The sequence below is a fragment of the Tursiops truncatus genome, chromosome 15 (assembly GCF_011762595.2).
Source record: "Tursiops truncatus isolate mTurTru1 chromosome 15, mTurTru1.mat.Y, whole genome shotgun sequence".
NCBI classification, from domain to species: domain Eukaryota; kingdom Metazoa; phylum Chordata; class Mammalia; order Artiodactyla; family Delphinidae; genus Tursiops; species Tursiops truncatus.
The window spans coordinates 10,179,418-10,206,304 of NC_047048.1; the positions used below are offsets into that span (position 1 = coordinate 10,179,418).

The window sequence follows — 26,887 nt, forward strand, 5'->3', positions numbered from 1 at the left end:
GACACATGAAATGCTAGTAACCATAGATGTTCAACCTTCCTAGAGATTACAGAATACAAAGTGAATCAGTAATGAGATATGCTTTAGGTATTAGATTGACAAACATTTTAAAAGTTTGTATCAGGTGTTTGGTATATGGAAAAATGAATCCACCCATATACTATGGTAGCACAACTTTTAGAGAACAAATTAAAAACATCTATTAAATTTTTTAAATGAGCATTTTCTGTGACCCAGCAGTTCCAGTTATCAGTATCTACCCAGGTTATACCCTTAATTAAGTGCAAAAGGAACATGTACAAGAATATTCACTGTAATAGAAAAAAATAGAAACAACTCAAATGTCCATGAAAAAAGGAGAATGGTTAAACAAGATGTAGTTTATTCACAGTAATATCCAAGAGTGGAAAAGAATGGGGTAAGTCCAAACAAACTGTTGTAAAAGTATCTCCAGGGCTTCCCTGGTGGCGCAGTGGTTAAGAATCCGCCTGCCAATGCAGGGGACATGGGTTTGAGCCCTGGTCCGGGAAGATCCCACATGCCACGGAGCAACTAAGCCTGTGCGCCACAACTACTGAGCCTGTGCTCTAGAGCCCGCGAGCCACAACTACTGAAGCCTGCGCGCCTAGAGCCCATGCTCCACTACAAGAGAAGCCATCGCAGTGAGAAGCCTGCGCACTGCAGTGAAGAGTAGCGCCCCCCCCCACTCACTGCAACTAGAGAAAAGCCCGCGCACAGCAACAAAGACCCAATGCAACCAAAAATAAATAAACAAAATAAATTTATTTTTTAAAAAAAGTATCTCCAATATACTTTTGAGTGAAAAGATGAAGTTGCAGAATGAAATACATATTATCCCAATTTTTAAAAACACAACTAACAAAAATAAAATAATGGTTTTCCATGGCACCAGGTATATGTGGTGCTGTGGTTAAAGGAGCCTTTACTTGTAGCCATGTATAGTGTTTTATTTATTAATTTTTCTACAAAGGTAAAAGTCATAGATTAATTGTATAATTAAACATTAATAATAAAAATTAAAATATATAAGACTAATAATTAAGTTCACTCTTTCCTAAACTAGGGACTATCATATCAGCTACCCCAAGTAACAAAGAAATTAGAACGTCTACAGGAAAATGTCCTTATGGGTTGGGGGAAGATTTAGTTTGGCTAACAGTTCACAGACATTTTAATACTTTGGGGTAGCTGGTATTTTGCTGTAGAACCATCTTTCTGAATAGCAATTTGGACAAAAATGTAAGTACTTGCCAGCATACAGCCAGTATATAAAATCAACCAGGCTTTGATAGTAAAATATAAAAGCCCAGTAGTGACTGTAAATCCAGGTCTCCTTTCGCCAAACCTGGCTTTTAGGCTGTTTTATCCTGTTTCTCTATTAGTGTGAGCCACAAAATTGATGGGCGAGCATCGCCACCCAGTGGCTATGGTTCACATTTGCAGAGTTTCTTACTGTGCCCTTTTGTTCCTAAATCTCAAACCAATAGTGCTTTCAGATATCCCTTAAAAGAAAAATGTTCTAGAAATTCAAGAAACCCATATAGGGTTATCAACTTTTTAATTCTGGCAAGTAAAGATTTTTAAAAAGCCTACTAAATACCAGCATTACCAGTTTTGTAAAAGAACAGATATTTAAAACCAAAAAATCGGAGAGGCCATACACTAGATAACAGGACAGTCCTGCTTATGAAAGAACAGTTGAAAATTTATATGCATTTCATACATGTATATTATAACTATATTAATAATCAGATGTGGTTAAACATCATTTCTGAGTGTGCCTGTGATGATGTTTCTAAAAGAGATGAGCATTTGTATTGGTGGCCTGAGTACAGAAGATGGCCCTCTCCAATGTCCGTGGGCTTCATCCAGCCCATGGAGGGCCCCAATAGGACAAAAAGGTAGAGGAAGATTGAATGTTCTCTTTCTCTTTCTGCCTGTTTGACCCAGGACATCCATCTTGCCCTGCCCTCGAACTGGGATTTAACGCCACTGTTGCTCTGGTTCTCAGGCCTTTGGGCTCTGACCGGAACTACAGCAGCAGCTTTTCTGAGTCTCCAGCTTGCAGATGGCAGATAAGGAGTTTCCTATTTTCCTATTGGTTCTATTTCTCTGGAGAACCCTCATACAATAATAATTACATGATTCTCCTTCATCGGTATATGTCTCAGCTTTATCAGTAAAAGCAGAGCTGGAGACAAAGTCTTGTACACAGAACCTTAATTCTGGAGGTATCAGGAGTGAGAGCAGGGAGCGTCAATGAGTAGTATTGTCCTTTCCATATAGAGGCAAACTGCCTTTGATCCCCTTTACCACTGGGATTGAAAACAACCCATTCACCAGATCAGTATCCCCTGGGAAGTTCAGAAACCATATTGATCTGTTCCAGTAAAATACTACCCGTGACTCAGCAGCTATGACTGGACTAAGCACTTAGCTAAGTTTATAGTAGTTTTCAGCTGTCTTCCATAACCCATCTGGTGTTTGCAGGAGTCAAACATGTGAACTAAATGGAGACGTGATGGGAACCACCACTTCTGAGTCCTTCACCTCTTAGAAGTTGGTGCTCAAGTCTGCAATTCCACCTGGGATGCAGTATGTCTTCTCCTTTAATACTTCCTGGGTCAAGACAGGGTGAGGGAACCAATGTGAGCTGCTAAGAATGTCTGTCCCAACTGTGTAACTGGGAACCAGGGAAATAGCCACAGGGTGGGTGTGTGGACACATTTGACCCCCTGTGGGACATACTTGTACCTGGCTCCAGGTGCCCTCACTCTAACTGGGGCCTTGTTGGTGTTTCACGTCCTGTGGTGTCAGTGTCAGCTCAGACCCTCTATCCAGCTCTTGGGAGATCTGATTCTCGTTTCTCCAGTGGATGGTAACTCTGGTAAGTAACCACAGGTGCCTTTGGGAAATGATAAAGAGAATATTTATTGATGCTACTGCAGTGGCTCTGCAGGGTCCTTCCTCAAGTGGACCCAGCCTCCTCTATAATTGCTGGACTGTGGTCTGAGAACTGGGTTAGGTCCTAAAACCGGGTGAGAGATTGATTTTCATTGTACTAACCAATGTCAGCCTTCTGCTCACCAGATTTTTTTCCAGTTATACAAGGCAAGAAAGCACCTTAGCTGTCTGTGCTTCCATCTTATCCCTTGGAATACCGTGGTCAGATAGCCACACCGCAGATTACCGGTGCCAGACACTACAGTTGCCATTCCGCCCTTGCCTCTTGTTCTACCAAGTCCATCCACCTTGCTTCTGATGGCAAAGTCCAGCCACCTGGCTCTGCTGCTCTGGAACCTACCATTGTCTTTGGGAGTCTAGTTTTAGAGCACCATCTGCTACTGTCACCCTAGCCTAGGCACTCCGAGCTTCTCAAAGATGCTAGAGCTTCCTCACCGGGACATCTCTTATTGCCTTAGTGACGGTCTTAAGAGTCCTCTGGACCCTTGCAGGGTGGATTAATCTGCTTTAACATTCCCACCTCCCCGAGCCTTTTGACTCTTTTCTCTTCCAGGGAGTTCCAGCATCTCCACCTCATTTATTGATACTGTTGTTATATGTAAGCTTCACAGAGCCATCCCAGCAGCATTAGAATTGGCTCCTTGCCAGGATGTTAAATCCTGAAGGAGCTGGCCCTGTGTCAACAAACTCTCTCCATCCATTCTTTTATTCTGTGCTTCTGGTCCAACACCCTAAAGGTACACATGCACCCACACATATTCCCTAGTCCTGCTGAGCCCAGTGCTGCGATTCTGTCAGTGAGTAAGCTGTTTCCTCTTACAATAGGGACTGCTCTTCCTCACTCAGGTTCTGCTGAGACCTGACTGAATACCAGTCTGGCAGCAATGAGGTGAAGTGGGTCGCACCTTGAGGAGGATAAGCGTCATCTCGTGAGGCGTCTACTCAGCTGGAGTCTTAGCATGGTATCTAGGCCAGGGGAGGCTGCTCCCCTATATCAAGGAGAGGGGGCCGTTTCTGCTGGACTGGAAATTAGAGTGGGGGCGGCGTCTGTGTTGTAATATTCTCAGGTGCACGGTCCCGGTGCCCCATCCCAATCTCAAGTTCCCACCCCTGTGCTATCGGGGTTTGACTTCAGCCTAGGAGACCTGCTAAGGCTGTACATCTGGCCTCCTCTGCAGCTCTGTCACCCTGAAATCCCAGGCCCCTGGCTCCTTTTTGCCTGCAGCACATGAAAGTCTTTTTAAACAGCATCATGGAGGCCTGTTGGTTTTCTCAGCATGCCCCAAGTGAATAGCTGGCTGATCTAAACCTGTCATTCTTTCTTCAAGGCTTCCTACACAGTTAACCAAGCCAGCTAACTCCACAAACTTACTATTACCCCCATACTATTCGTATCATAGAGATACAGCTTAACCAAATGCTCTGAGTCTACCTGCACCTTATCCCTCCACCTGAAGTAAAAAGAGCCTTAGTAATCATGATGCTACAGCAAGCCAGGGGTTATCACCGCCCTACTTCAGGTGCCAATTGTTTTAGCTTGTGTCCTTCCCCAAACAGCCTTACATAAAGACTTGCTCCCTGGTGGCTTACTTGGGAGGCGGTCGTAGGGAAGGAGAGAGGGGGTGGCAAGAGTCACACAGGAAAAGCAGACGTAAGGGTCACCATTGAGGCTGCCGCTGTGGTCAGCGGGGTCCTCATTCTGCCAGGATCCTGAGCAGTGCACAGAAGGCCTCCCCGAATGCACCTCAGTGGTGGCATTTATCCCTTGGCTCCTAAGCCCATTGGTTGCAGTTTGCGTCTAGGATGTTAATTCCCTCTCTTTTCCACATTGCATGTGTGTATGGGCCCTGCGAGCTCCTTTCTGTGTCTGAGGCATCTGTGGAGTTTTTGGTAGAAAATTTAAAATGCCTGGCATGCACATGGGCCAAGAAGCTTGAAGAGAATCAAAGCTTGCGTGGATCTGCTCATCCTCCCATGTCAGAGATGTCAGACTAAGGACGAGCGGGGTGACTGAGGACCCTGGATGCACCTGCTCCCATACATATCTATAGAGTCACAAATTCAGGTAAAAGCCCCAAACTTTACCATGGCCCAAAGGCCAAAGGTGACTGCTGCCCTTCTTCCTCCATCCTTCCAACCTCGTCTCCTACCTCTGTCCACCGCCTCACTCAGCTCTAACCACCCTCCCCTCCGTGTGTGTGTTGGGGGGGGGGGGGCTCCCAGACACACTCCCGGTGTGGTCAGTTAGCATTTAATCGGAGTAGCCACGCACCAGAGGCAGCTCCCAGGAACCTCCAGGCAGCTCTCTTTCCATCAACACGGGAGGGGTTGCTGATTAGCTTAATGAATGTTAGAAATGGGTTTAGTGAAATTAGTGGCTTGTTAGTTGGTGTATCAAAGTCCAGTGAGACAGAAACCACCTTGTGATTTGAACAGAGAAGGTTTAATGTGAAGAATTATTAATGATAACAAGGGCTTGGCTGGTATGAAGAGAACTCTGAAGAATACAGGACTGGTAGAGGGAGGAGCCCCCGCCACTAGGGCTGAGCCAGGCTACCCCAGAAAGAGGCCGCCCCCCAGAGCTGAGACCCAGACCTCGGTGGGAAAGGCTCACCCATGGCTCACTGAATGGTAGGGGTCTCACTGAGAGGTAGCAGAGGTCACAGGAAATGTGCACTCTGGAACTTTACAGAAATCCACTCTCTTGGGGGCCAAGGAAGGTCTTCCATCGGGAGGTGCTTCATAGGAGGCACTTGGCTATGACAGTGCCCGAGGGGGCTGCTGGGGGAATAAGCTGTGGTCCGCTCTGTGCTGCTCGCCACTGCCTGCGGCAGGAGCTGGCTGCCGGTGGTTGTCACCACTGGTTGGGCTGCTAAAGTAGCGGCACTTTCCGGTCCCAGATGTAGGCATTTGTCTCCTCCGGTTTGGAGTAATTGAAGATGCATGGTGGGGCACCAGCGCTCCCCCTACAGGCCTGTCCTGATTCCAATTTTAGCTGAGTTTCTTGAATTAATTCCACACCTGGAAGGAATCCAGTTTTAGCGTACTGTCAAGACCAGTTCAAAACAGGAAGAGACAAATGCCCACATCTGGGACGGGAAGATGCCTCTACCCAACCAATGAGAAGCCACTATACTTTGGACTCCTAGCTTCCTCCAGTGGACTCTTTGGTTATCACAGCACCTCCCAATTACCCACTTTTCCATATAAAAGCAAGTTCCCTTTCGTTGTTCTCCGGATTTGCCTGTGGTCTGTCATAGTTTGTACTTCTCAATTTGCAGTTTCTCTTCTTATTCCTAAATAAGCTCACTTTTGCCGGCAAAATACTGGCTATTACATTATTAAAGTTGATACAGGTATCGAGCATATAAAGAGGAGAGAAAAGCAAGAGGAGGAAAAAGAGACAGTTTGCTCTCAGCATTTGGGACTAATATTCAGGAATGACTGTCATAGATCATAATGGGCTGCAAGAGATCCTACAGGCCATGAAGTTCAAAAATTCCTTTCATGTATTGATTTTTTTTTAATATCTCCTCATTTTAGAGGTGAGATCCAGAGAAGGGAGACAACTCCCCAACATCACGGGACAAGTCAGTAGCAGAGCCAGGACAGGAACCCAGGTCCCCAGACTCGCAAATCATTCATGAGGGCATGCCTTGTTCCTGGCTGCATGCTAAACTCTAGTACAAAACTGGTGAGGACAATGTGAATGAAGTTCTTGCCTTCGTGGAACTTCAAAGGAGGTGCTCCAGCTGGATGTTAGAAGGCGAGGAGTTTGCTAGACACCTGCAGGGAGAAGAGGGCAGTGGGAAGGGCATTCAAGGCGCTGTGTGCAAAGGAAGGCCTGAAACATCCCTGGGATTCAGAAATTACAAGCAGAGCCACCTGCCTTAAGTGGAGTGATGGGCTGAGGGGCGAGGTGACGCTGGGAGGAGGATGCACTGTCGAAGACAGCAGGCAGCTCTCTGTGGCTGGAGCGCCGACTGAGCGGCGTGGGAGCGGGAACAGAGGCAACAGGGCCAGGTAAAAAGTGTCGAGGGACAGAGGATAGGGGAGAGCACTACGCTGGAGTCGCGCAGAGTGGGCAACCTCTTAAATTTTACTCCTGCTGATTACCAAAAAGCAAAGGGCCTTTGCAAACTGAGAGCGCCCACCAGAGCCGGGAAGGTGCTCAGCAAACACGCGCTCTGCGGGAAGGCGAGTGAGTTCAGGCCGGCTGCCGGAGCTCGGAGAAAGTTCGCGGACTATGTCGGTAGGGCCGGGACGGGTCCTCTAGGTCGAGTCACTCAGGAACGGGCGATACCAGGCTCCGCCCAGTCCAGCCCAGCCCTCCAGCCTCCCTGAGCCATTGGCTGACCTCAAGGCCTTTGCTTTCAGCCAATAGTAAACGTGGCCGCAGGCTCTTCCGCCGGGGGAGGTCAAAGGTCGCCAATATGGCGGCGCCCAGGAACGGCTGAGGCGTGTAGCGGAGGATGGCGCTGGTGGCGGGGGCTCGGCTGGGGCGCCGGCTGAGCGGGCCGGGGCCGTGGCGCGGACACTGGACGGCAGTCGGGCGCTCGCGGAGCCGGCGCGAGACGGCGGAGGCCGAGGCGGACGCGCCCGTGTTCCAGTACGTGGGCGAGCGCGCGACCCGCGCCGACCGCATTTTCGTGTGGGGCTTCAGCTTCTCCGGGGCGCTGGGCGTGCCCACCTTCGTGCTGCCCGGCTCCGGGCCCCAGCCCCGCGCCGGCTCGCGGCCGCGCCGCAGGATCCAGGCCGTGCCCTACCGCCTGAAGCTGGACCAAAAGGTGAGGACTTCGGCTCCCTCTCTTCCTCCCTCTGTGCTGGCCTCCGGTCTCGGCCGCGCCTCCCGAGGCACTCGGCCCTCTCGGAGAGGTTGGCGACGCTGGGTGGCCAAACTTAAGAGAGCATGACCCTCGAGCGGGCTGCCGGAGGGGAGTGCGTTAGGGCGCTGCCAGCATGTACCGAGTGGCCGAAACGTGCCAGGTGTTGCGCCCGGCTCGCGTCATTCGGGAGTCGGGGTTGTTGCCACAGTTACGGGGGAGGAAAGGGAGGCTCGGAGAAGTTATGAGACAGGCCCACGGCCCCCCAGCAGGCAGGTGTTCGTACTTTGGGATTCGCCTTCGGGCCAATCAGACCCCAGAAGTTCTGCTGTTAGGAAAGCCGACTTCAAAAGGTCAGAGAAAGCGTGGGCCGGCTGAGGTCGGTGAACAATTCGGAAAGGAAATGTTAACTGGAGCAGTAACAGGAATGAGAGGAAGGATGAAAGGTCTAAACACAGTGGAATGGTTGCACAGGAGTCCCCTGAGTTGACTCAGATTTGAAAAGATGCAGCAAAGAACAGCTACCGGAGGGCGGCTTATCTCGGCAGCTAACATCCAGAAAAGCAAAAACGGATGTTAAGGATAGGTTCTTGCTCGGCGTGGTTGTGGACGTCTTGGTGGGTGGTGAAAAAGAAGCAGATTTGACCAGTTTGGCTTCTGATTTCTCTGTCAAGGATAACAAATGATCTTTTGCCCTAAAAGGGGAGATCGAGAGAGCCAGGGAATTTAAGCTCCAGAGGAATGAAAAGTTGGGTTTGACTTCTTAATATTGAGTTGTGAGAGTTATTTATGTATTCTGGATATAGGTACTTTATCACATATATGATATGTGCAAATGTTCTCTGCCAGTCCATGGATTTTCTTTTTATTTTTTTCATAGTGTCCTTTGGAGAGAAAAAGGTTTTAATTTTAATGAAGTTCAGTTGATCAGTTTTTCTGCTGTGGATTGTAGTTTTGGTATATCTAAGAAATCTTTGCCTAACCCAAGATCACAAAGATAATTTTCCTCTGTTTTTGCCTGGGAACTTCATAGTTTGAATTCTCATATTTATGTCTGTGAGACAGTCATTTGAATTGATTTTTGTGTATGGTGTGGGGTAAGGGGTTTTTTGGATGTGGCTATCCAATTGTCCTGTCACTAGTTGAAAACACTATTCTTTTTTTATTGAATAGTCTTAGCACCTTTGTGAAAATCGGTTGATGGTAAATGTAAGGCTTTATTTCTGAACTCTCAGTTCTGTTCCATTGATCTATATGTTTATCCTCTTGATTACTGTAGCTTTATAATTGGTTTTTAAATTGGGAGATGTTAAGTTTTGGCTCTTCAGGGTCTTTTGCTTTTCCATACAAATTTTAGTATTAGCTTGTCAATTTCTGCAAACTACCTGCTGGGATTTTGGTAATGATTACACTGAATCTGTAGATCAATTTGGGCACAAATGCCATCTAAGTAATTTTGAGTCTTTCAATCTATAAACATGAAATGTCTCCCCATTTACTTGGGAATTTAATTTCTTTCAACTATGTTTTTGTAGTTTTCAGTATACAAGTCTTGCACGTCTTTTGTTAAATTTATTCCTAAGTGTTTTTTTCTTTTTGATGTTCTTTTGAATAGAATTGTATTCTTAAGTTCATTTTTAGAGTGTTAATTGCTTTTACATAGCAATACAATTGGTTTTTGTATATTGACTTAATGTTTTGTGACTTTACTGACCTTGCTTATTAGTTATATAGATTTTCGTGTGTTCCTTAGGGTTTTATACATACAGGATCATATTGTCTGGTTGTCTGAATAAAGACAGTTTTACATCTTCATTTCCAATTTGAAACTTTTGATTTCTTTTTCTTGCCTGACTGCATTGGATAGAACCTTCAGTGTAGCAGTGGATTGAAGTGACATCCTTGCCTGTTCCTGATATTACGGAGATAGTATTTAGTCTTTCATCTATAATTATGACATTAGCTATAAGTTTTTCATAGATACCTTTTGTCAAGTTGAGGAAGTTCCCTTTTTGTCCTGTTTTGTTCAGAGTTTTTCTTTTCTTTTTCTTTTTAAAAAAAATCATGACTAGGGATTAGATTTTTGTCAAACAATTTTTCTATGTCTGTTTCTGTGATCATGTATTTTTTGTCTTTTATTCTATTAATTGGATACATTACATTAACTGATCTTTGGATATTAAACCAGCCTTGCATTCCTAGGATAAATTCCACTGGATTGTGGTGAATAATCCCTTTTGTACATTGCTGGATTTGGTTGCTAATATTTTGTTAAGGACTTTTTTGTTGTTTTTTTCTTGTGATGTCCTCCTTGTCTGCTTATGGTATCAGGGTATTACTGGCCTCATAAAATGAGTTTCTGGAAAGGTTTGTAAAGAATTGGTATTATTTCTTGTTTTAATGTTTGGTAGAGTTCGCCAATGAAGTAAGTCATCTGGACCTGGGCTTTTCTTTATAGGAAAAGTTTTTTTTTTATTACTAATTCAATATTTAAAAACTTGTTACAGGTATATTAAATTTTTTATTTCTTCTTGAGTCAGCGTTGGTACTTTGTGTCTTTCTGAGAATTTGTTTTGTGCCAGTTATCTAATTCTTTGGCATCAGTTGTTGATAGTATTCGCTTATGATCTAAGTTTCTGTAGGGTTGGCAGGTTGGTGATGTCCCCTCTTTCACTGCTGATTTTGGTAATTTATATTTCCTCTTTTTACCTTGGTCAGTCTAGCTAAAGACTTGTCAGCTTTGTTAATCTTTTGAAAGAACCAACATTTAGTTTAATTCATTTTTTGGTATTGTTTTCCTGTTTTCTGTTTCATTGATTTTCAGTTGAATTTTTATAATTTTATTCCTCTGCTTGCTTTGGGTTTAGTTTGCTTTTCTTTTCTAGTTTCTTTTGCTGGAAGGTTAGGCTATTGTTGAGGTCTTTCTTCTTTTGTAATGTAGGTGTTTATAGCTATAATTTTTTCTTTAAACACTGTTTAGCTGCAGCCCATAAATTCTGTTATGTTGTATTTTAACCTTTATTCACCTTATTTTTCGATTTCCTATGTGATTACTTCTTTGACCCACGAGTTATTTGGAAGTGTTTAATTTCCAAATATTTATGTTTTCCCTAATTTCTTTTTTCATTGATAGCCAATTTAATTCTGTTGTGGTTACAGAACATACTTTAATTTCAGTCCTTTTAAATGTATTGTGACTTTGTTTTATAGCCTAGCATATGGTCTCTCCTGGAGAATGTTCCATGTGTGTTTGAAAAGTATGTGTATTCTGTTGTTTGGGTGGAGTGTTCTATAGATGTCAAGGTCAAGTTGGTTGATAGCTTCTTGGTTAACCTGTTGTTTGCTCCAGCTGTTAGCCACCAGTATCTAGGCAGCTGCAGTATTCACCATTGGTCTCTGACAGTTTTCAACAAACATCCCTGGGGAAAAGGCTGTTTACCCTGGATGATATCTGGGTCAGATCAGAAAAATAGAGCATTGTGCTTGGGGTCTTACAGGGAACCACTAGATAGATCAAATGAGAATTCCCTGGGAATGGGGCTTTGAAATTTCTCCAATCCCATTTTGCCTCCTCCAATGGCTTCCAGACTGCTGGTTTTCACTATAATTGTGAGCTGTTGGTTTTCAGGAGCTGAGAAGAGGTGGATGGGAATAGGTCAAGTTAAAATGCTGCAAAGCTTGCTGTTCTGAGATTCAGCTGCTTTTCTTAAGTAAACATTCCCCAGATTGCTTTAAGTCCTTGGTTAATTTCCAGAGTTCTGAAAGAATTGTTTCTGAGAATGTTAGTCAGTGTTCTTATTGCTCCACCATTTTCACTGCTGTCCCTAAATCCATGTCCTTTTTTTTTAAATTGAAGTATAGTAGATTTACAATGTTGTGTTAATTACTGCTGTACAGCACAAAGTGGCTCAGTTATACATATATATCCTTTTAAAAAAAATAAATTTATTTTGTTTATTTTTGGCTGTGTTGTTTGTCTTCATTGCTGCGTGCAGGCTTTCTCTAGTGTCAAGCAGGGGCAGCTGTTCGTCCCGGTGCGTGGGCTTCTCACTGCGATGGCTTCTCTTGTTTGGAGCACGGGTTCTAGGCCCGCGGGCTTCAGTAGTTTTGGCTCGCGGGCTACAGAGCGCAGGCTCAGTAGTTGTGGCGCACGGGCTTAGTTGCTTCGTGGCATGTGGGATCTTCCTGGACCAGGGCTCGAACCCATGTCCCCAGCATGGGCAGGCGGATTCTTAACCACTGTGCCACCAGGGAAGCCCCTATATTCTTCTTCATATTTTTTTCCATTATGGTTTATCACAGGATATTCAAGATAGTTCCTTGTGCTATACAGTAGGACCTTGTTGTTTATTCATCCTGTATATACTAGTTTGCATTTACTAATCCTAAACTCCCAATCCTTCCCTCCCCAACCCCCCAACTGGCAACAACAAATCTGTTCTCTATGTCTGTGAGTCTGTTTCTTTTTCCTAGATAAGTTCATTTGTGTCATATTTTAGAGTTCATATATAAGTGATATCATATGGTATTTGTCTTTCTCTTTCTGACTTACTTTACTTAGTATGATAATCTCAAGGTCCATCCATGTTGCTGCAAATGGCATTATTTCACTCTTTTTTATAGTTGAGAATATTCCTTTGTGTATATTTACCACATCTTCTTTATCTATCCATCTGTTGATGGACATTTAGGTTGTTTCCATGTCTTGGCTATTGTGAATAGTGCTGCTGTGAACATAGGGGTGCATGTATCTTTTCAAATTATAGCTTTGTCTAGGTATATGCCCAGGAGTGGGATTGCTGGATCATATGGCAACTCTATTTTTAGTTTTTTTTGAGGAACCTTCATACTGTTTTCCATAATGGCTGCACCAATTTACATTCCCACCAACAGTATAAGAGGGTTCCCTTTTCTCCACACCCTCTCCAACATTTATTATTTGTAGACTCTTTAAGGATAGCCATTCTGACCAGTGTGACCTCATTGTATCAATAGTTTAAATTTGCATTTCTCTAATAATTAGCGATGATGAGCATCTTTTCATGTGCTCATTGGCCATCTGTATGTCTTCTTTGGAGAAATGTCTGTTTAGGGCTTCTGCCTATTTTTTGATTGTCAATCCATGTCCTTTTTTTAAAATTAATTAATTTATTTTTTATTTTTGGCTGTGTTGGGTCTTTGTTGCTGCGTGCGGGCTTTTCTCTAGTTGCAGTGAGTGGGGGCTACTCTTCATTGCGGTGCGCAGGCTTCTCATTGCGGTGGCTTCTCTTGTTGCGGAGCACGGGCTCTAGGCGCACGGGCTTCAGTAGTTGTGCCTCGTGGGCTCTAGAGCGCAGGCTCAGTAGTTGTGGCGCACGGGCTTAGTTGCTCCACGGCATGTGGGATCTTCCCGGACCAGGGCTCGAACCCGTGTCCCCTGCATTGGCAGGCGGATTCTTAACCACTGCGCCACCAGGGAAGCACCATGTCCTTTTAATGTAATTACTAACACGGTTGGATTGCATCTGCCATTTCCCTATTTGTTTTTGTATGTCTTTTTTGTTTGTCGATTTTTCCTTTGCTGCCTTCTTTTGTGTTAAATAGGTATTTTTCTGTTGGACCCTTTAAATTCCTTTGTCAGGTGTTTTAATACGTTTTTTGAGTTTTTGTTTTTTTAGTGGTTGGTCTTGGGATTATAATATATAATTTATCATAATCTATTTTAGGTTAATAGTGACCTAATTCTGAAAGACTATAGCAACTTTGTTGCAACATAGCCCCATTTCCTCTTCTCTCCTTTGTGTGGTTATTGTGATATATATTACATCTTTATACATTTTAAGCCCAACAATACAATTTTATAATTATTATTTTATGCAGTTTTCTTTTTTCTTTTTTTTGCGGTACGCGGGCCTCTCACTGTTGTGGCCTCTCCCGTTGCGGAGCACAGGCTCTGGATGCGCAGGCTCAGTGGCCATGGCTCACGGGCCCAGGCGCTCCGCGGCATGTGGGATCTTCCTGGACCAGGGCACGAACCCGTGTCCCCTGCATCGGCAGGCAGACTCTCAACCACTGCGCCACCAGGGAAGCCCTATGCAGTGTTTTATATTTATCTTTATAATTATTTCCACTGATGTTCTTCATTTCTTGTGACTTTTAGTTACCATCTGCTGTCATTTCCTTTTAGCCTGAAGAATTTCTTAGTACTTCTGTTTTTTTTTAAATTTATTTATTTTATTTATTTATCTTTGGCTGTATTGGGTCTTTGTTGCTGTGCGTGGGCTTTCTCTAGTTGCGGAGAGCGGGGGCTACTCTTCGTTGCGGTGCACGGGCTTCTCATTGAGGTGGCTTCTCGTTGTGGAGCACGGGCTCTAGAGCGCAGGCTCAGTAGTTATAGCACACGGGCTCAGTAGTTGTGGCTCACGGTCTTAGTTGCGCTGCGGCATGTGGGATCTTCCCAGACCAGCGCTCAAACCCATGCTCCCTGCATAGGCAGGTGGATTCTTAACCACTGCGCCACCAGGGAAGCCCTCTTAGTACTTCTTAAAGCAGGTCTGCTAGCAGTGAATTCTCTCAGTCTTTGGGAATGTCTTTATTTCATCTGCATATTTTTTTTAAACGATAGTTTTGCTGGATATAGAATTCTTGGTTGACAGTTTTTGTCCTTCAGCACTTTGAGTGTGTCCTTCTACTCTGGTCTCCATTGTTTCTAATGAGAAGTTAACTGTTAATCTTATTGTTGTTCCCTTGTACTTGATGAATCCATTTTCTTTTGATGCTTTCAAAATTTTCTCTTTGTATTTCAAAAGTTTAACTGTGATTTGTTGAGCAAGTTTAATCTGTGAGACTTATGGGTTTTTTAATAAAATTTGGTAAGTTTTCTGCCATTACTTGAGTATTTTTTTCTGCTTCTTTCTTTCTCTCTTGCCCTTCTGGAACTCTTGTTATGTAGGTGTTGATATACTTGATGTTATGTTTCAGATCTCAGGCACTGTTCTTTTTTTTCCCAATGTTTCTTTTTTTTCCTGTTCTTCAGAATGAATAATTTCTATTGATATTTTTTTCAACTTAACTGATTCTTTCTTCTGCCATCTCAAATGTGCTGTTGAGCCTATATAGTGAATTTTAAAATTTGGTTATTATACTTTACAACTCTAGAATTAGGCTTTTAATGTTTTTATTTCTGTATTCAAATTCCATATTTGTTGGGCCATTGTTGTCATATTTTTCTTTAGTTCTTTAAATATGATTTTAAAATATTCTTTGAATGATAGTTCAAACAATAGTTCACAAATCCAACATCTTGGTCCATTTAGTTTCTCTTGGCTGCTTTCCTCCCTCAATATAGGTCACACTTTCTTTTTTCTTTGCATGTCTTGTACTTGTTTATTGAAAACTGGGCTCTTGGATATAACAACTTTGGATTCTGATATTATCTTCCTTGAGTTCTTTGTTTTTGTTTTTTTTGGAGGTGGGGTAACTTTTCTGTACTTTAGGGAGTCAGTCTCCTCTGCTCTGCATGGCCAGTGACACCAGTGTCTTTGCTTGGGGTTTTTGTTTTGTTCCCCGTCCTAGCTCCCTTCCCCTCCCCGCACTGCCTTTTTTTTTTTTTTTTTTAGCCAGGCTTCTTCAGGGTTGCCCCTTATTTGCATACCTTTGTGGTCAGCCAGTGAGTTGGGCAGAGGCTGTGCTCAGACACCTTGAGCTTATAAGGTTTCTCTCCTTCACTTTTGATTCTGTGTGTGGTTTGGGGACCACATTGAAAGTTCAGCCTGATCTCAAGTCTGCCTTAGCTTTTCTTTCCGCTGGGAGCTCCTTTGTGCAGTTTCCCAGTCAACCATGCTTGTGTGGAGAGCCTTCCATGGCTCTCTCATTTCTAGGATCTTCCCATTAAATTTCTGGCTGGTCTGCCTCTCCTCTTACCCTAGTCAGGATTGCAACCTCAGGCTCGCTGAGTTGTGGGTCTTCCTTTTTTGTTTCCTGCTGAGTTTGCTGTGGAGCATGACTTTTCACCCTCTACCCCAAATTAAGTTTGTCCTTTCTGGTAACAAAGCTGATGGTTTTCATGGCCAGCTCTGCCCTTTTCTACCTTCTGTGCTGCCTGAGCTGCGGTAGATGGAGCAGCCCAGGACAAGAGGTCTACAAAGCCCTGATATTCTTGCCTGTAGTTCTAGCATCCCTTCATGAGTAACTTCTCCATTTACTTGTCTTTGATTGACTTCCGGAGCCCTGAAATGGTTGTGGGTTTGTTTTTTGCAGTTTTCTCCAGTTTTATACTTGTTGTTTGGGGAGAGATTCACTAACCTCTTCACACCACCATAGTTGGAAAGTCCCCTTCTAGCATATTATTGTAAAAAACATTGCTTAATGCTGACTCCGTGTCAGGTATTGTTCAAAGCCTTTTCACATATTAGATTTAATAATACAGTAGGTGCTTCCCAAATATTTGTTGAATGTTGAGTAAACAGATGAGAATAATCGTAGTGTGCTGGGCATCAGTTTTGGACTCACTTTTTTATGTTTCCTGCTGTGTGGTCAGGGGCTGGCTCCTCCCTCCCCAGTGGGTCATTTCTGTGGAGATGGAGCCATTTCAGAAGGCCGGAGAACTGAGGGTTTTTTTGTTTGTTTGTTTCCTAATACAAGTGTACATGTATGTACCTTCCATGTGAATGTTACGAGGGAAAATGTCACAAGACAGAAGGAGGGATATATAGCTTTTGGATGACTTGATTAAACAAGTCATCAAATTTAAAAGAAGTATTTAGCTCGCTTTCTTCAAGAAATGCTGGAGTTAAAAAAAAAAAAGAAAAACCTCACGTTTGTTCATTATCAGTGGAAAGCTGGCATTTTCATCAGGATTAGGTTAGATTTCCATGTCTCTGAGACTGACTACATAGGCCTTTGGTAAACGGTAAACAACCAAGAGACAGTGGGGAATCATCAGGGTGACCGTGTAATTTCTCATCATTTGCTTGAGAGTGAACCTTGGGCCATCAGGTGTAAAGCAGGACTGCCTCAGGCCACTCTGGGTATTATGGAAAGGGGGTTGACCCTAAAACCAGGCTGCCTTTGGTGTGCTTCCAGCCCCACTGAAGCCTCAGTTTCCTCATCTGATCAGTGAATGTGGGGATTGATAACAGTGTGGGTAAAACACCCAGCAAACACACTGGCCCTGGCAATGTGTTATATTCACGGTAGCTGTAATACTAATTCTTCTTCATGGCAGTGGTGGTTTGAGAGTATAACAGTGTAGCATAAGGGTTAAGAACATGCACTCTGCAATCAGACAGCCTCCACTTACTAGCTGTGAGACTGTATTAGGCAAGCTACTTATTCTTCTAGGAGCCTTGATTTCCTTATCTACCAAATACTGCTGCTACCACCACCACTAATAACAAATACTTTATATAGCTCTTACATTAGGTCAGGTACTATTTAAGGTTTTTTTAAAAAAAATATTTATTTATTTATCTATTTGGCTGCACTGGGTCTCAGTTGTGGCACGCAGGATCTTCACTGCAGTGTGTGGGATCTTTGCGGCATGTGGGATCTAGTTCTCTGACCAGGGCTCGAACCCAGGCCCTCTGCATTGGGAACACTGAGTCTTAGCCACTGGACCACCAGGGAAGTCCCTACTTTAAGGGTTTTAACTATGTTAACTCATTTAGTCCTCACAGCTACCCAATAAGAGAGACACTGTTGTTATCTCTTTTATAATAGAGGGAAACAGACACAGAAGTTAAGCAGCCTATCTCAGGTCACACAGCTGGTAAGGGTCTACCAGTTGTAAACCCTGTGGTCTTGCCAAGATTCAAAATAAGGTAGTTTTCAACTTAACTACTCTGCGAGACTGTGTCTTGGTGAATGGGGATGATTTGATACTTAGACCATTGGGTGATTGTGAAGATTAAATGAAATAGTACATATCAAGCCCTTAACACATAGTAAACGTCCAATAAATGTTAGTTGCTGTAATAGTGTGTGTTCTTGGAATGGATAAACAACCTGCCATTTATTGCTGGGAAAACTTGATGTCACAAATCAGTCAATGCTTTATGGGAATTTTTTTTCAGATTTCATCTGCTGCCTGTGGTTATGGATTCACATTGCTGTCCTCTAAAACCAAGGATGTTACAAAAGTTTGGGGTATGGGACTCAACAAAGATTCTCAGCTTGGATTTCACAGGAGCCGGAAAGATAAAAGTGAGCGTTCTCACCTTGGTTTCTCTCTGCTGTGATTGGTCTGAAAAAGCACCCTTTGATTTTTTTTTTTAATGTATTTATTTTATTTATTTATTTTTGGCTGCATTGGGTCTTCGTTGCTGTGTGTGGGCTTTCTCTAGTTGCGGTGAGTGGGGGCTACTCTTTGTTGTGTTGTGCGGGCTTCTCATTGCGGTGGCTTCTCATGTTGCAGAGCACGGGCTCTAGGCGCCCGGGCTTCAGGAGTTGTGGCTTGCGGGCTCTGGAGTGCAGGCTCAGTAGTTGTGGCGCACGGGCTTTGTTGCTCTGCAACATGTGGGATCTTCCTGGACCAGGGCTTGAACCCGTGTCCCCTGCATCGGCAGGCAGATTCTTAACCACTGCACAACCAGGGAAGCCCTGGTTGATAAGACTTTTAAAAGACTTTTGAGTTTGTGTCAGTCTTTTTCTCCTTGATATTTATTTATTGAAGAAATCATGTTGATTATCCTGTAGAAGTTTCCAGTCTGGAGTTTGCTGAATGTACCCCTGTGGTACTGTTTAACGTGACCTTCTGTCCTCTATATTTCCTGTCAATTGGTAGTTGGATGTGGAGCCAGATTCCATTTATTTATTTACTTATTTATTTATTTATTTTAAAAAGGAGCTGTAACACTTCAGATTCCCTTTAAATTTATGTATTTACTGCTTCCCAGGCCCTTAGGGGGTCAGTGAAGATAGTAAAAGGAGATGTAACGTTTTAGTATTTTAAAGTACTGTATTTTCGCAGCTAATAAGGCACTATACACTAACAGCATTGTCCAGCGTCTTTGGTTTTGCTTAGAATTACATCATCTTATTGTGATAAATTTGTTATTTCATGCTGATCAAAAACTCTGTTTGAAAATTATATCAGTCACTAAAAATACTAACAGGTGGGGGCTTCCCTGGTGGCGCAGTGGTTGAGAGTCCGCCTGCCGATGCAGGGGACGCGGGTCCGTGCCCCGGTCCGGGAAGATCCCACATGCCGCGGAGCGGCTGGGCCCGTGAGCCATGGCTGCTGAGCCTGCGCGTCCAGAGCCTGTGCTCTGCAACGGGAGAGGCCACAACAGTGAGAGGCCCACATACCGCAAAAAAAAAAAAAAAAATACTAACAGGCAACTATAATAATAAGGCCATATATTTGGTAGACAAAATGTTTTCATTTTCATTTTTTTAATTTTTAAAATTTTTGGCTGCGCCATGCTGCATGAGGGATCTTAGTTCCCCAGCCAGGGGTCGAACCTGCGCCCCCTGCAGTGGAAGCACGGAGTCTTAACCACTGGAACGCCAGGGAAGTCCCCAGGACAGAATGTTTTTAAACATGAGGTTCATAGGAGAAAAGAGAGGGCTCATTAGTGGGGAGTGGGTTGAGAACCAGTGTATTTGCAGTTATTCTCATTAACTCCAGCCTCCATTATAAATATTCCAAAGCTCATCGTTTAAAACCTACCATAGGAATTCCCTATATAGACCATTCTGGCTTCTCCAGTAGGATTATGAAGAGCAATAACGTTCTTTAGAGTGCCTTCTAAAACACTTCCCCCTTTCTTGCTTATTTAAATATTAGAATTTTCTTTTTAAAATAGATAACATACTTGCATACCTCAGAATCCTAAAGACGCAGTTAAATATATGGAGAAAAGTCTGCTTTCCACCTCTGTCCTCCCAGCCGCACAGTTCTTCTCCCTGAAGACAACCTGTGTCAACAGTTTCTAGAGAGATTTTATGTATATGCAAGCACATGCATCTATGTATTCTTTTTACTTCCTTTTAATCTAAGTGGTATCATACCGTATATGCTGTTCTTCACTTTACTAAATTCTAGTGGGTATTGCAGGAAGAAAATGCTTTTCCTTTCCTTAAAAATCCAGAAGGTGGCACTTCCCTGGTGGTCCAGTGGTGGTGACTCTGCCCTTCCACTGCAGAGGGTGTGAAAAAAAATCCAGAAGGTGTTAAACGACGTGGGAAGAGATTTCTTTAATAAGTCTGCTTTTCAATAACCCAGCATGTGATGGAGGCCAAGGGCTGGGAGTGGGGCTGGAGTTCTCGTCTTAGCTCTGCCACTAATGTAGTCTCTCAGGCAGTGTAATGTATGTGCACCTTGTCCTTTTCGTTTCAGTGAGGGGATATGAGTATGTTTTGGAGCCCTCGCCCGTCGCACTGCCACTGGACAGACCTCAGGAGACGCAGGTGCTGCAAGTCTCCTGCGGCAGAGCCCACTCTCTGGTTCTGACAGACAGCGAAGGAGGTGATGGGAGAGTGGGGACCGCTTTTCCGCTGTTGGGCCTGAAGCGGCTCGTTCAGTTGAGCCACATCTAGTTAGTGAAGCTGTTGGCATTTCCCAAGCAAGTCAGTAGGATGGTTTCAGGAGAGCTGTGTTGGGCAGCCCTTGTTAACTCTTCTGTGTTCTCTGCCCTCTGTGGTTCTTGGAAAATCTCAGGTATTTATAAGTGTGATGGCGCACAGCAGGCAGCCTTATTTTGGCCCCCTGCTCCTTAGCCATGGAGCCACCAAGCCGACCATGTGTGTAGACGGCTTTTTCCCTTGTACTGAAAGCAGCCTGTTTGCTCACACTGCTTCCAGGTGGGGGGCTTCCACGGTCCAGGCTCCTGGCTCACCCCGGCGCTCTCTAGAAGAGCAGTTGTTTCCAGGGGAAGGTCAACTTGATTAACGTTTTCAAATTTCATTTTTTTTGGCTAAGTGTGCTTTGTAGGAAAAGGCAAAGGTGGTGTTAGGAATTCTTTCAAGAGGGGGCTTGGCATTGAGGGCAGCCTAGTGACAGGTACAGGGAATGGGGGCTGCTGAGGCCTTTCATGGAGTGTGCTCGCCTCACACTGTGGAATTCCTGAGAAGCGCAACCAGGGCCCGGGCGGGGAGATGGAAGGCACGGTAACAGTGGCCCAGGCCTTCGCGGCCAGCCTGGACCCCAGCACACCTGTGGGGGGTGCCTGCAGAGGCTGGGAATGTTGGAGAAGGAAGCCAAGGGGCAGCTAGGGTGAGTGGTCAGAATAGGGCCACTTTTGAGACCCCCTTCCGGTCCTGACATTTGAGGGTTCCATGAACCTGCAGAGCTGATTTAATTGGCGGTGTTATCCTGTAGTCTTCAGCATGGGGAACAATTCTTACGGGCAGTGTGGAAGAAAAGTGGTCGAAAATGAAGTTTACAGGTGAGTTCCCAAAAGGACTACCCCTTCCCCAAATTGTGTCAAGCATTAAACACCCCCTGAGTGATTATGATGTGATGGACCCACAGAGCAGTGAAACTCGAGGTTCCTCATGCTGGAGAGGAGCAGTGAGAACTCACTGGAAGGCTGTGGAGAGTATCTTTCCGGTGCAGGTGGGAGGGAGGGCGTGTGAGCGTTGACTGTGATGCGTGGAACTTCTTTGATTTTGTTTGTTATTTTCACCAAATTGATTAACTTAAAAATTCCTCTAGTCTTTAAAAAAAATTTCCCTCTAGTTCCTCACATTATGCTGGTAGGTCTAAACACCAGTCAGAAATCTGCAGCATATTAAAATCACCAAAGGATTTTGTTTCATTTTCCTTTCATGCCCAGACCTACCTCTTCCTTATATTTGACCTTGAGAGTTTCCCTAACGTTGCTATGTGTGTGGGGAGGCTGCTAGTTGGGGTGACGGGAGGGGCCAGAATCGCACAGTGCTTATCATGACCGTATCTTTTGGTTCTCCCCAAATTGCTCCTGGCTGTAGTGAAAGTCACAAAGTCCATAGGATGCAGGACTTCGATGGACAGGTGGTCCAGGTAAGAGACGTGGGCTGAGAACCACTGGTCCCACCCCGGGGGGTGATTTTGAAAGGGTGGAAGTTGGGTGAGGTGATGGCAAATTGTTAGGGGGATTTTCTGAATTAATAAATTATTTTAGTAAATATTGCCTGCCTACTATAGGCCAGGATTTACGCTAGCTTGTGGGGATACAAAGTTTAGTAAAAATTGGGGAGGGCGGTAACACTCTAGTGGGGGAGGCAGGTTATAAAAACTAGCTGTTTCAGAGTATATTAAGGCTGTGTGTGTCCCAGGCTGCTTTATCTTGTACCCATGCTTGGGTACAGTGCCTGGCATATGGTAGATACTTAAATGCTTAAATATGTAAATGAGTGTCTACCGAAAGCACTTATGAAAGCACCAGAAGGAGAATAGTTACGTCTACCAGGCGTGGACTGGAAGGAGAGACAGCGTCATGGAGGAGGTAGCCGAGGAACTGACCAGCTGGGCCGGGGTGGGTGGTAGGAGAGGTGTTACGACAGAAGGAGCAGCCTGAAGGCTCGATGGTGCCGAGAGCATGCAGTGTGGCTGGAGTGTGGTGTGCCTGCCTGCGGTGGGGCGGGGTGGAATCGGCTGGAAGACGGGTTGAGGGGATGATGCAGGGTCTTGTACACCTCATTAAGGAGTTTAGACTTCGTCCTCTTGGTGGTCAGGGGCTGCCGGAGGTTCTGAGCAGGGTGAGTGACAGCCAAGTCACGATCTGTTTAAGAAGATAACTTTGGCCATGGAATAAAGTTGAGGGAGGAGGTGAAGTCCAGGTGGGAAGCTGTGGGGAGAAGGGACAGGTGAGGAGACGTAAGGAGAATTGACCAGGTTCGAGGCTTGATTAGATGGGCGGGGAGGGAGCTAGAAGGAGCCAAGTGTGACTCCACAGGCAGATGGGTGGCGCTGACGTTCTTGGCCCAGGTGGCAGAGTCCCGGAGCAGGGGAGGTGAGGAGCAGGTGGAGAGGGAACTTGTTTCCAAGGTGGCGGTGGAGTGGAGTGTGCATCTTGCCCAGGCTTCAGAGCCACCTTGATGCGGGTTCAAGTCCCTGCTTGTCCACATGTTAACTCGGTGACTTGGGGCAAGTTACCAAACTTCTCTGAGATTCGGTTTCTTACTGGGTGGCCTTGGTCATTGACTTAGCACAGTGCCTGGCGTAAGGAATGTTTGCTAAATGGTGCTTTTCATTAGGCAGTTAGCAGAATAGGTCTGGGACTCAGCAGAGTGGTTGAGACTGGAGATGACCAATCGGTGGCAGTGGCGGTGGCAGCAGAAGCCGTGGGGGTGGGTGCCATCTCCCAGGAAGCGCGCAGAGCGAGAAGGGCAGACCTCAGAGGAGGATTCCAGCCCTGTAGGGTCCGAAGTGGAGACTGAGCTAGTGACAAAGACGGGACACTGTTGGGGGGTGTGGGAGAGAGGCTTATGGAGGAGGGAGGAGGGTGGGGAGCTCCTGGCTTCGCTCCTTAGGACACCTGGCACTGTTCTTTTTTTATTAGCAAGAGCAGTTTCAGGGGAGTAGGAGACACAAGCTGGGCTGTGCTGGAATGAGAAAGAGTCAGATGCGGAGCAGAGCGGGACAGCTTACCAGCCCAGCCCCCTTGGCACTCAGGAGCCGTGGGGAGTGGTGCCCGGCTTTGGGCACTTGGATCAGGACACCGGCTTCTAAGGATTCCTTCTCACCAACCTCACCTCTGTTTGTGTGATAGGTCGCCTGCGGTCAGGACCATAGTCTGTTCCTGACGGATAAAGGAGAAGTGTATTCTTGTGGATGGGGCGCGGATGGGCAAACAGGTAGCGTCCCTCCCACCCCCGCCCCCCTCCCTGTGGGATGGTGCCGCTGCCTTCATCTGACTCTTCCCTCTCCTGTCACTTCCTGGGAATGCTGTTCTGTTGTGTCCCCTCCTGTCCCCCTCACTGGCTCCCCTGATCGGATAGAGGATTGGAGAGTCCCGCAACAAGTCTGAGTCTTTTAAGAGACAAATGCCACCTAAAGGGAGCTCAATTTTAACTCATTTGAGAAGAATGTGATTAAGGGAGGAGGAATGAGGGATAAGCTTTATCATCCTTGTATATTTTATTTTTCTGTGTTTGATATTTGTCTGAAGGGAGGACCTTAAATTTAAGATTTAAATCTTGTGTAAATCCTCTATAACCCTGCTACCTCATCACATCATCTTTGTTCCTTGACTCATGTTTTCTCCCAAGTCCTTGTTCATATGTGAACATCTTTTATGGTAATCATAGCAGAGGTGTGATTTTATATGCTTGTTTTATCATTAAATTTACCTGAAACATTTTTACATGTTAGTATAATTTTCAGTTGCAATTTTTAATATTTGTATGGTACAGCATCAAACTAATGTACCATAAGGTGAGTTCATCATTTTGTCAGGTGATTACTCATTACCCTGTTGTCAGGAGGCATACTTTTTGGGGGCTGCAGTAGCCAATGGAGATATGACATTTGTCATGTATAGACATCTATCTAGCTTTTCCTTTCATTTGGAGTGTTGCCCTAGATAAATTCCCAGGAGTGGGTCAGAGGATTAGAATATTTTTATTGTTTTCAGAATGTGTTGTTAAATTGCTTTCCAAAAGTTTTACTAGTTTATATTGCCATCAGCAATGTATAGAAGTAGCAATTTAATCATAACCTCTCTAGCAGTGAGTATTGTCAATTTAAGTGTCCTAATTTAATTACAATGCCAGTTTTTAAAATGTGCCTTTTTTTATCTATAAAGTGGAAGCTTCTTTTTATTTTCTAAAATCTTGGTGTGGGTAACTTTTAAAAATCAGCTTTTCATGAAAAGAATGAAATTGTTGATACATTTTGATAGCATAGACCAAGGAATATGGTGAAAAGTGAAAGTCCCACTCGCTGGAGATAACTGTGGTTAACAGTTTCGTGGTGCCATTCCAGAAGCTCCACTGTCACATGGCCCCACTGCCCTTGCTTGCCAGGCTCTGAGTCCAGCCCCACGAGCCCCCTGCAGCCTGTTCTTGAGCCTGTCCTCCTTTGTGCTGCCACCGTGCCTTTGTACATGCTGTTCCTGTAGCCTAGAATGCTCTTTTATGCTCTCCTTTTCATCCTGTAGGCCTCAGCTTCAGGTTGTCTCTTCAGTGAAGGCTCCCCTGACCATTCTGTCTAAAGCAGTTTCTATCTCAGCATCCTATTTCTTTCATAACCCTTCAACATTTTGAATTACTTTTTAAAAATCTTTTTTATTATATATGGAGTACATAATAACAGGCTTTTTGCCTGTTGCTGAGGGGTGCTGCCAGTCTGACACTGCTTTGGGCTCCTTTGAGAAAGCCTGGTACAAGCACGAGTCTGTGGTTCAGGGTTCTACCTTGGTCTGCTGCCCAGGGGTTACTCTCCATTGCAGTGCTGATGGTGACATTTGTCCTCTGGGCAAGCCCCGTCTTTTCCTCTGGTCACTGTGTACCACACCAGTTTGCCAGTTTTGATTTGTTGTAGTTGGGGGATGGTGTGGGGTGTGGGGCTGAGGTGGGATGGGCTCTTAGAGATTTCTTTTACGTTCTAGCGAGCCCAGCAGTGCATTAGGAATTGCTTGTTGTAACTTTGGTTTCCCAGTGCTTATGGAAGTTATGTTTACACTACACTGTAGTCTATTAAGTGTGCAATAGCATTATGTCTAAAAAAATGTACGTATCTTAATTAAAAAATACTGCCTCCCAAGTGCCAACCATCATTTGACAATACAGGGTTGCCACAAACCTTCAATTTGTAAAAAATGCGGTATCTGTGAAGTGCAATAGAACGAGGTGTGGCTGTATGTAATATACAAGGTCTGATAGGTTCATTGCGTGTGGGTGTTTCATCCTGAAAGGTATGTAACTTGAATCAGACTTAGAAAATATCAAGGGTTTTATTTATTTGTTTGTTTGTTTATTGAAATTCTATTTATTTATTTATTTTGGCTGTGCCGGGTCTTAGCTGCGGCACGAGGGATCTTCGTTGCTGCACGCGGGATCTTTTAGTTATGGCATGTGGGATCTTAGTTCCCTGACCAGGGGTCAAACCCTGGCCCCCTGCATTAGGAGCGTAGAGTCTTAACCACTGGAACACCAGGGAAGTCCCATCAAGGGTTTTAAAAGTAAACAATTACTATGATGGTTTTTCCTTTTCTGAGAGAACATGGAGAAGGAAGTTGTACAGCATGTAGAATAACAGATTAGGATTTTGAGTTGATGTTTGCAAAGTGCTTAAAACCGTGTTTGACACATAGTAGGTCAATGCAAGTGTTTGTTAAAAGAATAAACAATTAAAAGTAAGTAACACAGTTTTCCATTGTTCCAGGTCTGGGTCACTACAATATCACCAGCGCACCCACCAAGCTGGCTGGAGACCTTGCCGGAGTGAACGTTGTCCAGGTGGCCACCTACGGGGACTGCTGCCTGGCTGTGTCGGTCGATGGCAGCCTCTTCGGGTGGGGGAACTCTGAGTACCTGCAGCTGGCCTCTGTCACGGACTCCACACAGGTAAGACCCCACGAGGTCCTCTGCAGCCTGGGGCTGGGGGTTTGGAGATAGAGTGTTAAGGATGTTTAGAAGAGATCCTTCACGAAGGGGTGATGTATAGAGTGCCGTGTAGGCCTCACCTGTGCTACGGCTGCCTCTTCAAGGGGCCGAGTTCTTGGCAATCTCATTGGAGCCTGGAAAGAAAGCTTAGATGCAAAAGCCATCATTATCAATACTTCGATGAGATAGTCCTGGTTTAGAGCAGTAGTTTAGGTATGTCTGCATGCCCTGTCTTGTTCTGAAAGGGATGTGAGGCTGTTTACATAAGGTCCTGTGATGTCACAGTCGGCCTCTAGTTGCCGTCTAGTGTGTGTACCCCCAAATATACAGATCTGAGGTGTGCACCTTGGTGAAGACACCTGTGCGGCCCCTAGATCATGCAGTAGGGCATTGGCAGTCCTGCTGCCGGCCTCTCTCTGTCACACCGTCAGTACAGTACAGTAGGGCTTTCAACGTTTTATTAAGGAAAATTCCAAACGTAAGCAAAAGTAGACCTCACTGCATAATTAATCTGTGTATCCATCATCCGTGTTCAACAATTACCAACTAATGGCCCGTTCAAAAAAATA

The 26,887-nt window shown here is 44.8% G+C and overlaps 1 protein-coding gene across 3 annotated transcripts in view; it reads left to right on the forward strand.

Moving 5' to 3' along the window:
* The first annotated feature begins 7,400 nt into the window (after positions 1-7,400).
* The window catches only part of RCC1L (RCC1 like), a 33,352-nt gene continuing 13,865 nt past the window's right edge, over positions 7,401-26,887 (forward strand). For 2 of the 3 annotated variants that reach the window (XM_019921886.3, XM_004316255.4), the window contains exons 1-7: positions 7,401-7,772; positions 17,861-17,990; positions 20,128-20,256; positions 21,109-21,175; positions 21,720-21,771; positions 23,483-23,567; positions 26,098-26,279. In XM_019921886.3, coding sequence (XP_019777445.2) covers positions 7,458-7,772; positions 17,861-17,990; positions 20,128-20,256; positions 21,109-21,175; positions 21,720-21,771; positions 23,483-23,567; positions 26,098-26,279 — 960 coding nt within the window. In that variant the 5' untranslated portion in view covers positions 7,401-7,457. The remainder of the gene's footprint in view (positions 7,773-17,860; positions 17,991-20,127; positions 20,257-21,108; positions 21,176-21,719; positions 21,772-23,482; positions 23,568-26,097; positions 26,280-26,887) is intronic. The other variant, XM_073792027.1, reaches the window with a different exon arrangement.